Source organism: Thunnus albacares, chromosome 6 (genome assembly GCF_914725855.1).
Source record: "Thunnus albacares chromosome 6, fThuAlb1.1, whole genome shotgun sequence".
Taxonomy (NCBI): domain Eukaryota; kingdom Metazoa; phylum Chordata; class Actinopteri; order Scombriformes; family Scombridae; genus Thunnus; species Thunnus albacares.
The window spans coordinates 2,616,829-2,632,140 of NC_058111.1; the positions used below are offsets into that span (position 1 = coordinate 2,616,829).

Sequence of the window (15,312 nt, forward strand, 5' to 3'; positions counted from 1 at the left end):
TCCTGCGTTGTTGTCCAGAAACTATTAAGAAGTAGAAGAAGAAACAGCTCCGAAGACTAATAACAGCGTCACGTTTTCAGTCTCTGGAGAGTAGTTCTGTGTAAGGCAGACGCTACTGAGCATGTGCGGGAACAGCTTCACTAGCTTGTTGTGCTACAAATCACAACCGCCAGACTGCGAAGCTCTTTGAGAAATTTACAATGTAGTAAAAAGTCAAGAAGTTGTGATATGTAGCACAACAAACTAGAGAGGCTGTAAACAGAATGTCATCTTACTACCTCCATCTTCATCATATATTTATATACATATATATATATATATATATATATATATATATATAGTCTTCGGTTTGGACTTGACATGAGGAAAATCTATTTTAACTGTAAAGCATTTTGTCTTCAGGGAGGGAGGGAGATGGAAAATGGAAAATGTACAAATGTAAACAAAAACTGCAGTGACACTCAGATTGTTAGTTTACTCAGTTAAATAGGCACCGAGTTCATGTTCTGTACAACTGTGTGTGTGTGTGTGTGTGTGTGTGTGTGTGTGTGTGTGTGTGTGTGTGTGTGTGTGTGTGAGTCATGTGCAGTTTATGTGGTCAGTCAACAGTTCAGTATTGTTTTCTGTTTTCATCCAGAATAGAAAAAAAACAACAAACCCTGAACTCTTCTTCTCCTCTTTCTGCTCTGTTCACAGAGGAGTTTTGACAACGTGAAGACAGAAAATAAATCCAGTATTTTGACTATAAAGTCGTTTTTTTGAGAATTACTCGAAGAGATGAAAGCAAAGATACTGTCGCATTTTGAGGGAAGAAAGCTGAAATAAACTTTGTGGAAAACACAAAAAGACTTTATTGCAAGGATGCATTTTTAGTAGCGTTCTTACAATATTTATATCTTTTACAGCGGATTAAAAAAAACTAAACATATATACACCAATGAAAAAAACAGCTAAATTAACTATAAGAGAATAAGAATATAGTAACATAATAATGTAATACTAAAAACCTCCATCTGTTTTGGTTCATTGTTTGAACTTGACATTTACTCAACTTTACTTTCTTTGTTAAACTTCTTCAGGAAACTGTTGATGTGTTCAAGAACACTCAGATATCTGAGTGTTGAGAATCAGCTGCTGAACAAACCTGTTTGTCTTCAGGTGCTGCGTATCAGTTCCATACCACAAACTAACTGTGTTCTGTGTGTATTATATACTAATCTTCATACTAATACTACTTCGCTTGTAGTTAATGAAGGGAAGTACATTCACTCCATTACTGTACTTCACTCAGAGGTACTTTTATCGTACTTTATACTTCTGCTCCACTACATTTATGTGACAGCTGACGTTAATTTTGAGATTTAGATTTTACATAAAAAAACATATGATTATATGATACAGCATATTGTTAAAAATTCAATTTTCTTGTTTTTCTTTTATAAAATCAGTAGCTGCGTTTTCATCCACTATTTTCAATTTGTGTTAAAAAGTCTTTGTTGTGTCTGAGGAACGTAGTGAATAAACGATGACGTACACGAAGGACGTGAAGAGCTAAAAACATCAGATCTGTGTGTAGCGACGATGAGGAGACTGTAACCTTCCTCACATCAATACATGAAACTAACAGAAACGTCATATTTCCATCATGTTTTCAATCGTTTGAGCTTTGTCTGATGACGTCATCTTGTTGTGTGTTTCTTCTTCTGCGACGGTTTAACGGCACCGACTGGAGATTTAGCGCCACCTGCTGTTTATCTGCTAATATTCACACAACAGGAGTGGACGGAAACAAACATTTATTCAGATTTTCTTTTGCTGATAATCTGTAAATTCTGTTAAAATGTGTTCTATGTTTAGAAACCTTGCTAGTGTGTCACAACTTGTCCTTCTGTTATTTTAAGTTTATTTAGCTGAAAATACTTATTTACTTTCACTTAAGTTAGGATTTAAATGCAACAGAATATTTTTACGTAGTAGTTTTGGTTTGTACTTCTTCCATCCACTGTTTGCAGGACAGAAAAAACCAAAACAGATGAATCTTTAAGAGCGCTCTCTTTTCTTATCTTTATCGTATTGTATCGTATTTATCTATCTTCTCTTATTTTTCCTCAAACTACTTGCCCTCATTCTCAAATAAATGTTTCCTCTCTGTCTCTGATTATCCGCTGTCTTTTTTTCCTCTGCCTGTCTTCCATCTGTCTGTCTTTTAAGTGTCTTAAGTTTTCTCTTTGTTGTATTAAACTCTCTTTATTGTTTATCTCTCTCTCTGCTTCCTCTGACATTGTCTCTCTACCAGCTCAGCCTCCCCCTCCTCCTCCTCCTCCTCCCTCCCTCCCTCCCTCCCTCCTCTGTGGTTACGCCATAAAAAAACACCCAGAATTCCCTCTTCTTCTCCCACAATCCCCCACTAATGATGTCCGCTGGCCACAAAATGAGGCCTGACGCCAGCGAGGAGAGAGAGAGAGAGAGAGCGAGCGAGGGACAAGAGGAGGAAGAGGAGGAGGGAGTGTGTGTGTGTGTGTCCTTGTGTGCAAATATATACATACATATATATATATAGATATATATGTGTGTGTGTGTTATAATGACAGACTTGATTTCAGCTTGTTAACTAAGAATGTAAGTGAGAGTTTTGTGGTGTAACCTCCCGTGTGTGTGTGTGTGTGTGTGTGTGTGTGTGTGTGTGTGTGTGTGTGTGTGTGTGTGTGTGTGTGTGCGTGTGTGTGTGTGTGCTGCAACATAAAACAGTCCTGGCGAGGAAACAACTAATCTCACATTTTTCTTATTTCCTCTTCTGACTGTCCTCCTCTTCGCTCGTATAGTTGATAACTGTTCACACTGATCCAAACTGGAACATCATCCACAGTCTAGAGAATACTTCACTGTGAAAACTGGACTTCATTTTAAACTTTGGGCACATTGTGAACCACATAAAAACTCCCCCGACCTCCTCCTGAGAGCTTTTTTCCCCCCTGAAAAACTGCATAAAAACCAAAGTGTTCGAGACTGAAATTTGGGTTTAAAATCTGACTTTTTCCAGAAATAATTATGACTTGGATGTTGATGTCAACACTGTTTACAAGCTGGAACTAACAAATCCAATATTCTCAGACTTTTATCAGTAAATCAGAGTCAGAAACATCCTGAGTTATAGATATCACAACATACAGTAGGTTTGAGAGCCAACTGCCATCTAAAAAGTGTAACTAACCTTTAACCCCTGTGGTTATTATTGTAGCCATGACGACGAAGATGGCCTAACTTTAAGGAAGTAGTAACTTTAACCCACCACATGTTCCTCTGACCTTAACAAAGTGATCATTTTAACCTAAACCAGACCTGAACCACAGCCTTGTTGTTGAACGGTGATGTGTGATGACGGATGATGTCATCCTGTTGATTACTGCTGATAGAGACGCCAGATTAGATAATGTGTCACATGGAGTCACATGATCAAACCACAGATCTGGAGTTTGGCTTGTAAGCTTTAAATAATGAGAGAAAGAGTTTCTGAACACGAACAAAAACTAATGGTGACAAAATATTTTCACACCTGTTTGGTCAAAACTAACAAGCTAAACATCTTTCATGAAAATCACAGTGAAGTCAGCAAACTTACAGATGAAATGCGACCGCCGGAGACGTTTGTGTCGGAGGAAATGTGACTCACTGACTGTTTGAAGATCATGTTTAATCAGCTCTGGTTGCTTCTTGTTCTCGGTCATATTTGAGTGTTTGAGGTTTTGAAATTACAATGAAGTTAAACTGTGTTAGTTTGTTTCCTCAGTAGGACTTTAAACTCTTTAACCTCCATGACACAGAGGCTCCGAGTTACAAGGATGAAAGGATCTCCTCTCCTTCTTTCCTCCTCCCTTCTTTTGTTTCCTCCTCTCCTCTCGTTTGATCTCTTCCTCTCCTTCTCTCTCTTTCCTCTTCTTCTCTTTACTGTCTTCCTCTCCTCTCTCGTTGCCTCTTCTTCTCTCTACTTCCTTCCTCTCCTCTCTCGTTTCCTCTTCCTCTCTCTACTTCCTTCCTCTCATCTCTCGTTTCCTCTTCCTCTCTCTACTTCCTTCCTCTCATCTCTCGTTTCCTCTTCTTCTCTCTACTTCCTTCCTCTCCTCTCTCATTTCCTCTTCCTCTCTCTACTTCCTTCCTCTCCTCTCTCATTTCCTCTTCCTCTCTCTACTTCCTTCCCCTCCTCTCTCATTTCCTCTTCCTCTCTCTTATCTCTTCCTCTCCTCTCTCATTTCCTCTTCCTCTCTCTTATCTCTTCCTCTCCTCTCTCATTTCCTCTTCCTCTCTCTTATCTCTTCCTCTCCTCTCTCATTTCCTCTTCCTCTCTCTTATCTCTTCCTCTCCTCTCTCATCTCCTCTTCCTCTCTCTTATCTCTTCCTCTCCTCTCTCATTTCCTCTTCTTCTCTCTACTTCCTTCCTCTCCTTTCTTGTTTCCTCCTCTCCTTGTCTTCTCTCTTTTCTAATTCTCATCTCTTTGCTTCTTGGTTCCTCTCCTCCTCCTCCTCCTGCTCCTCCTCCTCTTCCTCTTCTCCTCGTCTTATTTTCTCTCTTGTTTTCTCCTGTTTCCTTCTTTCCTCTCTTGCTTCCTTCCTTCCCTTCTTTTGTTTCCTCCTCTCCTCCAGTTTCCTTGTCTCCTCTAATCTTGTCTCCTGTCCTCTCCCTCTCTCCTTTTTCTCCTCTCCTCTCCTCTCCTCTCCTCTCCTCTCCTCTCCTCTCCTCTCCTCTCCTCTCCTCTCCTCTCCTCTCCTCTCCTCCTGATTTATGATCATCTTTAAAATCCTGTCAGATGTTTGGATTTCCTCCTCTTTCTCTCTCTTTCTCTCTCTCTCTCTCTCTCTTTCTCTCTCTCTCTCTCTCTCTCACACACACGCAGACCTATCAGTTCATTTTTAACGTCTCTCTCCTGTTCAACGCTTGGCTCTGATGTCATGTAAAATATATTTAGCAGTTAAATCCCTGCATTGAAATCGCTGAGGCTCCAGAGTTTCCTGATATATTGTTCAGTGAGCTGCAGCTCTCAGATAGTCATCACACGTTTGGCTCGTGTTTCTGCCTAGCAACAAACATCTGCTCCAGGAAGTGAAAACAAAACGTGAACTTTTCAGAGATTGTTCCAGGAGCTTTCAGTCTCCCGCAACAGTTCATGTTACTGCTCTCTGACGTGTGTGAGCGTGTGTGTGTGTGTGTGTGTGTGTGTGTTATCTTTAAACTGCACGCTGAGGAAATAACCAGTTTCAGCTGCTTTCAGGTCTTTAATGTCCTCATCGCATACATGAGCAGGGAAATATTTAACATGCGTGTCAGAGAGGACGTCAGACCTTTAAAGAATCCATCACTTATTTTTTTTTTTGATATTCATGATGTTGATAAATGTAGTTTAGTTAGAACCGTATTTTACTGATCGTTTCATTAATAATAGATAATAATAAATGAGAGAAGAGACAACTAATTGATTGGTCAATCAACAGGAAATGAATCAACAACTATTTTGCTAATAGATTAATCATTTAAAGCTACAGTATGGAAGTTTCTTCTCATACTTTTTTTGTTGAAATATGCTCTGAAGGTTATCTGAATGTGGAGACATGTTGTCAAAGCCCTGCGTGTACCTTCTCAAGCCTTCTAACCAATCAGAGAAGGCCAAAATCGAGGGGCGGGATCTCACGGCTGTCAATCAGTATGTGTTCTGCCTCTACTAGTCCTCTCGTAGCGAGGTTCTCAAGCTAGCATTAGCCGCTGGAAGACGTCACTGGCAGGCTAGCGCCGGTCCCCCGGAGAAAAATCAATAGATCAGGTGATCATGAGCTCATTGATTTTGTTTTAAATTTACAAATCGGTTGCCAACAGGTTTAAAGCACCCGCGGGGTCATGAAAACGACTCGGTGTAAAACTGCAACATTACATACTATAGCTGCACATAAAACACATATGTTTTGAATCTATAACTAAGATGAATGTAGACTTGGACGGAGCTTATATTACCGCTTTGTTCTTCCCTCGCTGACCTCTGCGTCTGAAACGAGGCCGTTTGCTGTTAACGTGTTTCAGAGAGTCTCAAGTGAAGAAAGTCACTCAACACATGAACGAGTCTGGAAACTAAAAGAAGAAGAAGAAGAAGAAAACTTTTGTGGAGTGTGTCAGCGAAAAAAGCAGAGATGTAGAAATGTGAACTGACCGTGAGGGTTTTTATAAATATTCATTTTCTGTTGGAAAGCGACGTGACGATGATCCGAGCTGACTGCTGCAGCTGTGTGTTCTGTCTGCTGCATTACTCACTTTAATTTCTCTTTTAATCGCTGCTCATTGAGGACTTTTTCTCACACAGGTGACGACTCTCACTCGCACATATATAAAACCACCGTGAAAAACGTTTTAACAGCTCATCAAAAAGACAAACACCGGCGCTGTCTTTATGTGCTTTTATCCCGGTGAGAGCAGTGATGCAGAAATGTTCTGCAGAGCTGAACTGAAACCAATACAGAAAAAACATTATGGGGCAAAGCAGCTGTTTGATTTCTAGTTTGGGGGCCAAAAAGGGTTAGTTTGGTTTACAGACACAGAGTTTAACACATAGAAACAATTTTACCTGTAAATATATTCAGGCGACACGATGCAGGATGTGCAGCAGCAGCAGCAGTCCAGAGTGATCCGGTTTCCACTGCGGAGCCAGAACAGGTTTCCAGCTTTTAATTTTTCTTGTATGTCGGTCTAACAGAGACCGTTTCGGTGCTTCAGGACAATCTGATCAGTGTTTCATATCCTAATTAACCAGGAAATGAACAGATGTAACAGATGTTACTGTGATAAATACAAAGACCAGAACAAGAACAAGAGAGCAGACCCATGTGAAGCAGCAGTAATCAGCAGGACAACATCGTTTGTCTTTTTTTTGCTTTTTTTGAAAAACCGTCACACATCACTGTTAGAATATAATGATGTTTTATGGTGTGACAGAGCTGTGGTTAAGGTCTGTTTAGGTTTAGGGTAAAGATCACGGTTTGGGTTAAAAATGATCGCTTGAAACGTGTTTTCTACTTCCTTAAAGATACGGAACCTTTGTTGTCGTGGCAACAATGGAAACGGGAAGCGAACAGGAGTCTTCGAAGGAGTCACTTCGGCAGGGTCACGATTACCACGGCCACTAGATGGCGCTAACGTAACTCTAGGTCGCTTTGCTGTATACTGTCGTTTCTCTTGTGAGGACGGGCTGTGAGGTCAGAGGTCAGGTGGAGTCTGAACTTTGGGCCTGTAATCCATTCTACATACTTATTTCCTCATATTTATAGCACAAGGTTTTTAGCAGTTAATCTACAAGGAAAACAACACGCTACATCATTTTAACACCAGCAGGAAATTGTGCAATACGTGTGCATGCGAAGCTAAATGCGGCGACATCAGGATTCTCCCACCGATTTCAATTCCATTGTTATTTGTTATTGTCTTTATTTCCTTTGTGATTTCCACTGTGGGAGAATAGTGTTGAATAGTGTTATTGTTTGTGCACAAATGACACCCTCTTACTGCGTGTCCCTAAAGGTTCGCGCTGAATTTAGCAAACAGGCCTTAATGTTCTCCGCGCCTGCAGCCTGGAACCGTTTGCAGACAGATTTGCAGCTAGATGAGCTGATCCTGATTAAGGCGTTTAAAGATGTAGTGAAGGGTTTAGAGGCAAACTCACTCGGAATTTGTAATTGCTTCCTTAGCTCGATCTGTTTCCTCATGTCTGTCTTTTCAGGCATGTGATCCTGTGAGTTATGACTGACTGTATGTTTTATGTGTTTTTAATTGTTCGCTTGTATGTCGCTGTATTGCTGCAGGGATCCTTCGCAAAAGAGATCCTGTAATCTCGACAGGATTCAACTGGTTAAATAAAGGTTTAGTTAGTCTGCATGCCAACAGTTCCATGTACTTGATTTAGTCATTTCAACTAGTGATGATGATCAAAAATTAGCAACTCCTGGTATTTCATTAGCATGAATAGATTAAATTATGGTGGTTTAACTGCTTTTGTCGTTGCTATTTTGTTCAATAAAGTTGATACAATTAAAACAGAGTCTGCAGCTCTGTTTTTAAGTACTGTGGCAGATTGAGAGACGCGCCTCGTGTCCAAATCTGGCGCAAAACACCTCTAAAATTACGAGTGTGATGTGACGGGTGATCGAGTGATTTCGGGCGCGGTGATGAGAGGTACCGATCTGCTTTGCCAAGGTAACGCCGCTGCTGCTAAAAACCTCCTTAGTATAAGTGTTGATTTGGGACAACAGGTCAAAACTGATTAGCTTTTGGATGCCTGATTTGTTGATGTAGAGTTTCGTTCCTGAGTTTAACACACACACACACACACACACACACACGCAGGTTACTGATCCACATGTCTCTATTTAAAAAGTAATTTGGACTCGTTCGGGGTGTTCGAATATGACTTCTCTGTGTGAATCTGTGTATCGTGTGTGTATGTGCGGTGCATTAAATGTGAGTATTAGCAGAGTTGTAAATCATGGCTTAAATAGATGATAGATACAAAAAGAGAAACAGAAGACAATAATTAAGATGGAGAGATGAAGAAATGACCTGTGGAAATTCGTGTATGTGCGTGCGTGTGTGTGTGTGTGTGTGTGTGTGTGCAGCAGTATTTGGGACTTGGCAGGATGAAGGGATGACGATGAGGATGGATTGTGGGAACGGAGGGAGAGAGTTTTCAGGATGAACGTCTGCCAGCTGTAACAGTCTGCAGGTTCTGGAGTCAGTTTAGTGTCACATTCACTTTCAGACTGTGGCTGAACTCATCTAATAACACAGTAACAACTAAAGGCTTTTTTTTATTTATCAGAGTGCTAAATGTTTCCACTGGCTCCCAGCAAAGCAAACTGGCCGTGAACCAGAGTTACACTAAAACTCTGTGGGAGAAATCTGACCTGTTGGTGCTGCTTTGTGTCTGCGGTTGTCGACGTGCTCGACAAAGCTGGAGGTTTTTGCAGCAGGACCAGGATCCTGCAGGACCCGGCATGGGAAGGTGAAGCCACAGGATGTGTTTACTGTAATTAGGGAGGCAAACTGATACCAAATATCTGCAGATACAAAGTACCGATCAATCATCAATGAACTTTTTCCCCTGTTTCTGTCTTGTCCTGCATCCTATATGACCTCCTTTCATATGCAGCACCTTCTCCTCACTCAGACCGTTGGCTGTATTAATGAGAGATGGCTTCCATGTTTAAAGTTGGCGCCCGTTCATTCCTATGGAAGTTACTCAGTGGTGCACAAAGCCAAAAAACAGTCAGTTGAGATTCCACCATTTTGGGGCCCATAGAGCATGCTCAGTAGAGTCCTTCCTGAATGGGGACAAAATAATTGAGTCATTTGGCTTTTTAGACTTTTCAAATGTTATCAGACCAAATGGAACGTTTGCAGCTGTTCCTTTTCCAATGATTGTGGGCGGGAAAAGTGTTTTTTGGGTCAGCGTGCATCACATGACAAACCCGGTGGTTGTAATTACACAGTTTGGCCACTATGTCAAATTGGCTTTGATTGATCCAGGTGGGTTGTCTCAGTCGCTCCCAGAGAGGAGGCTCTTCAGATCATCATCGCTGTCCGGGTCCAATCCTCCAATGATTGTGGAAAAGCAGAGAACATCTTATAATCTCCTAATATATAAAGCTTCGGACAGAATACAAACTGCAATTTTATGACATTAACAATGTAACAGTGAACCTTCATCTCCACGACATTTCCATCATGCTGCAGAATCTTTTAAACCAAATCTATATAACCTACTTCAGGTCAACTTTAACCCTTTCATGCGCGGTGTCCACTACAGCGGACAGATATTCGGAAGCCATTTTGAACCATTTAAGTTGTAGTATCATGTCCCAACTACCAGGTGTTGAAAAAAACAGGTAAAAAACAGTTATTTTTCAACTAAATAAGATGTTTGAAATACTTTTATCAAATTTTTAATTATATTTTTCTTGTGACTGAAAATACATCTGTCCACTCCAGCGGACATCATGCAACAAAGGGTACATTCTGTCTGTTGGGCTTGTGATATGTTTTTCAAATATCTTCTCTATTGTTGTTGTTATCTAATGTTCCTGTGTATTCATACCATTTGCTCTTAGTAATAAAACAATATATATATAAACATGTATATATATTTTGCCTATATTGATTTCCATGAATCAGTTTTTACTCCGTTGATGCATGGTGTCCACTACAGTGGACACATGTCAAACCGCTTTAATGTTGGTATCTGTATGAATATCTGTGACTCCAAACAAAGAAGGACTAGTGTAGTCCACATGTTTTAAATTTTATTAGTGTCTTTAGCAGGGACCACACATATAAACAGATAAGCGGTGCAGCAGATGTCATGTATATAAGGCTTCTAGCTGAAGCTAATTTTCAGCCCCTGACAGTCTTCTGGCCGTGTTGTTACTGGCTTCCAGTACTGTGGTGCTGCTGATGGTCTCAATACCTGTCTAAAAACTTCACTCTTCATATTTCTGATAGGATTAGGACTGACTCTAACCTGTCTGTCTGTGTCTCCTCAGTGATCTCCTGGAGGATTTAGAGAGGAGTCCTCACGCCGCCGCCATCGCTGAGTGCTTCGTAGAGAGGGTGAGTACAGCTGTGTGTGTGTGTGTGTGTGTGAGGCTGTTAGTTGACAGGAAACATGACACCGTGAACCCAAAACACCCAGTAAACCACCAGCACAAATGGACCCTCCATTCACTGCAACACACACACGTCAGTCCATTAACCAGCTGCTGCTGCTGCTGCTGCTGCTGCTGTGGATCAAACCAACACCCAATGAATACATGTTGACTGTGTGTGTGTGTGTGTGTGTGTGTGTGTGTGTGTGTGTGTAGATAGTAGTGATATTGTACTCACATGTTACAGCACAGAGACAAACAGTATGAACATGTTTTCTGACCAGCTGACCTCAGGATGGTGACGTTTAGTAAAAAGTGAAATATCTCAACAATTACTGATTAAGTCTCCATTAAACGTTCAGTAGATATCAATTATACCCAGAAGAAGAATTTTAATGAAATTAGTGGCATCCTGACTTCTTCCTCTAGTGCCACCAATGCGTCAAACCTTCCATTTCTACCCTTTAGGGTTTAATGACCCCAGAATCAAGTCAATGCAAAGACATGAATAGACACGGACAAGGCGAATTACGCATTTATGCCTTTAGATGACATTATTTTGAGTGTTGGATGGAGCAAAGTATAGCCCTGCTCCATCTGAACTCATTTTAAAAGTCGTTTGCTTGTCATCTTGCTGACAAATCAGCATCATGATGTAGTTATTTCGGCATCTATTTGATCCATTTATTGCAATAAATCATCAAGTTTATTTTGGGTTTATTTTAGGTATGTAGTCGTCGTCTGGGAAGTAGCAGTAAATCAACAGATTTTGGGAGGGAGTTGTGTGAGACGGCGGGTCAATGTGGTTTATCACAGCAAAACAAACAGAGAAGACTTGATAATGTGTCTCTCAGTGTTTACAGATAAGTGAGGACTGAGCTGTCATGGCGGCAGGCAGGCGGGCTGAACTTCAGTAACATCACCTCGCTGCCTCTCATTGTGGCCTCTCATTGTCCGGGCAGGGACTAGTTGGCGCCTGCCATTGGTCGCTGGCTGTTTGGGACAAATAAACATGATTTGATGCACTATCCCTGCATCAAATCATATTTATTATCCTCATGTTTACTAAAAGAAGCCTGTTGTTTAACTCTACTTTTTTCTACCCTTTATTTAAGAAAGGTCAAGACGGCGGCATTAATACTGTTACATCAATAAATACAAACAACATAAACAGACTAAGACAACTGTTACACGCTACAAACAAGTAAACACAAAACCTAGTTAAGATACATGAATGAGGTATAATTTTCCAAAACCATCCCAAATGACGCAACCTAAAAATATCAATTAACTAATTAATTAAAATAGTTTTTTTACCTGGAAAGCATGCATCCCTGAATAATGTCTGCAGGTGTGAGGCTGCATACAGTCCCAACACCAATCACAGAGAAGAGCAGCTTGTATGTCGCCTGGGAGGCGAAGCTCAGGGCAAAATAATTTTTATAAATGATCAGTTTCTGCTGGTAAAGCGAGCTCACAGCTGGTCAGTCAGAACACACAGAGGTTTTACAGAAGAAATTAAACAGAATATAAAAGTGTGACAGGACAAAAGTACGATTTTGAAAAGGAAGCGGTGGAAACGATATCTTTGTAAGGATTACAGTGATCCAACACGTTCATTATTATAGCTGCAATGAAAGATGCAGCCTCCAGGGAGGGGACGCTAGCAGAGCGTTCATCTGTTAGTTCTTGGTGCATGTGTGTACATATGTGTGTATGTATATGTATGTGTCTGGCCTCACAAACTTCAGCCTGTCAGCCAATCAGAGAGCAGCTCCTGTATGTGTCATGTGGGTGACGGTTCAATGGTCAGTAGAACGTAGGTCACTCTGCTGTGATTCATTTCATATTTAATATTTTTATTTTACTTCTGTACTTTATTTCATAATTATACATCATATGACTCTGTTCTTCTATAAAACTCAATATATTACTTTAAAGTGTTTTTCGATTGAAGTTATTTTTGATTTTCCAAAGTGTCATTTGATGAATCTGAACTGTTTTGAATTTGTTGTACTTTTCTCATAGAAAGAACGTCTTAGTTTTAGGCTGTCCAGACTGAAACTGAGTTGAACTTTCTGTTGCAGAGAAGTAGAAATTAGATTAAACTATTAGAGATGTTCATGGTTATTTTAAGACCTGTGTGTGTATCCAGTGTCTAAAACAATGCTATCTTTCTCTGTGACCTCCTGACTGACTGATAGACTAACAAGAAGTAATAGTAAAAAAAAGAAAATGATTAGGAGAGTGAAAAGATAGTACAGAATTTGTCCCCAACCTTTTAAACTTTGACCTTGTTTCCCTCGGTTTGGAGTGAGCCTGCAGATAGACAGTAGCTAAAATCTAAATCTGGTACAACACATACTTCCTCATTGGTTGAGATAATTGTACAGTATATAGTCCCCTAATAAATAAATACAATTAAAGGGAAAAAAAACAGCTAATTTCTAATGTTGCATGAATTATTCAGATGAGGTTTGGTGTATTAATACCTCTAGATAAATGATGAAGTTATGAAAGAAGATGATTATCTCTGTGCTCCTCTAACGTTGTCTGTTCTCTTTCCTGTTTAGAGTGAAGCCTTTGACATCTACACACTCTACTGCATGAACTACCCGAAGTAAGTACACACACACACACACACACACACACACACACACACTCTTAGTAAGACAAGATTATTTGTAAAGGACCTTTCAACAACAAGGCAATCCAAAGTGCCTCAAATAAAACGTTAAAATAAATTAAGAGAGGAAACACATTATGAAAAGCCACATTTAATCATGAGTTAAAAGAGATTAAATAAAACAGAGGATAAAAATGAGATAATATAAGATGAGACAGACTAAACAGGAGAATTAAAAATTACAGGATTTAATTTAATAAACAGCAGCAGCAAACAGGGAAGTTTAAAGGCTTGATTTAACACAACTGAGATTCAGAGCAGACTTGCGAGAGATTGAAGCTGAGCACCAACTTTTAATCATTCCTCTTTGGCTCCAAAAACAATCATTTCAGTTTTTATCTTTGTTTCATTGGAGAAAATATTTGCTGTTTGAGACTTTAGTCACCTGGCGATATCGCTATGTAAATATGTGTGTCGTCTGCATAGTAAGATATTTCATTATCTTCCATAATCTGAACTAGTGGGAGCATGTGGATGTTGAACAGAAGAGGTCCCAGAATGGAGCCTTGGGGAACTCCACAGCATATCTGTCCACTCAGATGTGTAGTTACCAGTTACTGAAGAAAGACTCAAACCAGCACTTTGACAGAAAGTCCCAACTAGTTTTCCCATCACTCTAGTAATATGTTGTGGTGGACCATGTCGTGGATGTCATTCGAGGCCTTAAAGTCCAACTGAAATTAAATTGCCTTTTTTTTTGTCTACTACAGCAACATATCTGCTCTGTAAATTACTTCCTGTGTTCTCCTTTTAGAAAAATCAGAAACCAAAAGAGAGGAATTTATATTTTTTTGGTTTTAATTGTTTGATTTCCTGATGGCGCCCCCTAGTTTTACATTAATTATATACCATTCTATTCTAAATACCATTCCACCATCCATCTACGTAGCTGGAGTCCTTATTTCCATACAGCCAATCAAATCTTTCATAAAGCGATAATGTGTCATTTTATTATAGGCAGAGCAGACGGTTGCACTGAGCCTGATTGCATCCTGCTACACAAAACAAGAGCCTCAGACTCTGAACAACAACCCACATTAGCTTTCCTGCTAAAGTCTCCCTCTTATCTAACTTACAAACATGAACACACGTCTTGTCCTGCGGCTTAGCTTGTTGAACGAGCCACCAAACAAACATTCACCGGGGGGAAAGCGCACAGCTAACGTCAGTTAGCGGTTGAGTTAGATAATTAGCTGCTCAGCTGCAGCACATTAAACAGCATGTAAAAATACCTGCAGGTATCATTTCGGACCCGTCAGATGCTGGTTTAGTTGTTGCTCTTCAAATCCCTGTTAGCAACACGCTGTCTGTCCATGACTTGTAGCTACAGCAGTTTGTTTGCTTTGTCTCCGTTCTGTACAGTGTAACACCGGTAGCCTGCCAACTAATGTCAATCAAACGCAGACACCGACAGCGCTGTGGTTGAAATCCTGACTGGAAAACACTGAAACAGTTGTTCAGTGTCTCTAGGGTAAACTAGCAGGACTCATTTTATGTTCTTATTTCATATTGTTGATACCCTGAGTAAGTTTGATGCTAAAACTTGTTGACACCCTGCTGTAAAGCTTCAACAACTGTTGAAGCTTTACAGTTTTCCTGATAAACTGAGTCTCCTTAGGCGGCGAGTGAGGACGTGTGAAGCATCTGGTTTATGATGAGAGTAAACGTGTTTTAGTAGAAACATAAAATGGAGTAAAGTAGAAGGAGAGAGAAGGCGAGTGGTGGTGCTGAGAGGTCTGCTTTATGGAGGAGAAGAAGAGTTCATAGCAGGAGCTGTATCTCATCCAGCACATCACACATATCTCAGAACAAAGACCTGGCGTCAAGACAATAAGAATAATTTGAACAGTCAGCACAAAGAAAATAACTTTCAAATTGAAAACAGTAAATCAGATGTATTAGAAATAAGACTAGCTCTCCATGACTGAACTGTGAAAATCTTTATGGTGGCTGCATTT

The 15,312-nt window shown here is 40.2% G+C and overlaps 1 protein-coding gene across 5 annotated transcripts in view; it reads left to right on the top strand.

Annotated features, from left to right (window-relative positions):
- plekhg2 (pleckstrin homology domain containing, family G (with RhoGef domain) member 2) overlaps positions 1 to 15,312 on the top strand; it is a 126,281-nt gene that overhangs the window by 70,330 nt on the left and 40,639 nt on the right. For all 5 annotated transcript variants that reach the window (XM_044353718.1, XM_044353719.1, XM_044353720.1 and 2 more), the window contains 2 exons: positions 10,567 to 10,633; positions 13,242 to 13,288. In XM_044353718.1, coding sequence (XP_044209653.1) covers positions 10,567 to 10,633; positions 13,242 to 13,288 — 114 coding nt within the window. The remainder of the gene's footprint in view (positions 1 to 10,566; positions 10,634 to 13,241; positions 13,289 to 15,312) is intronic.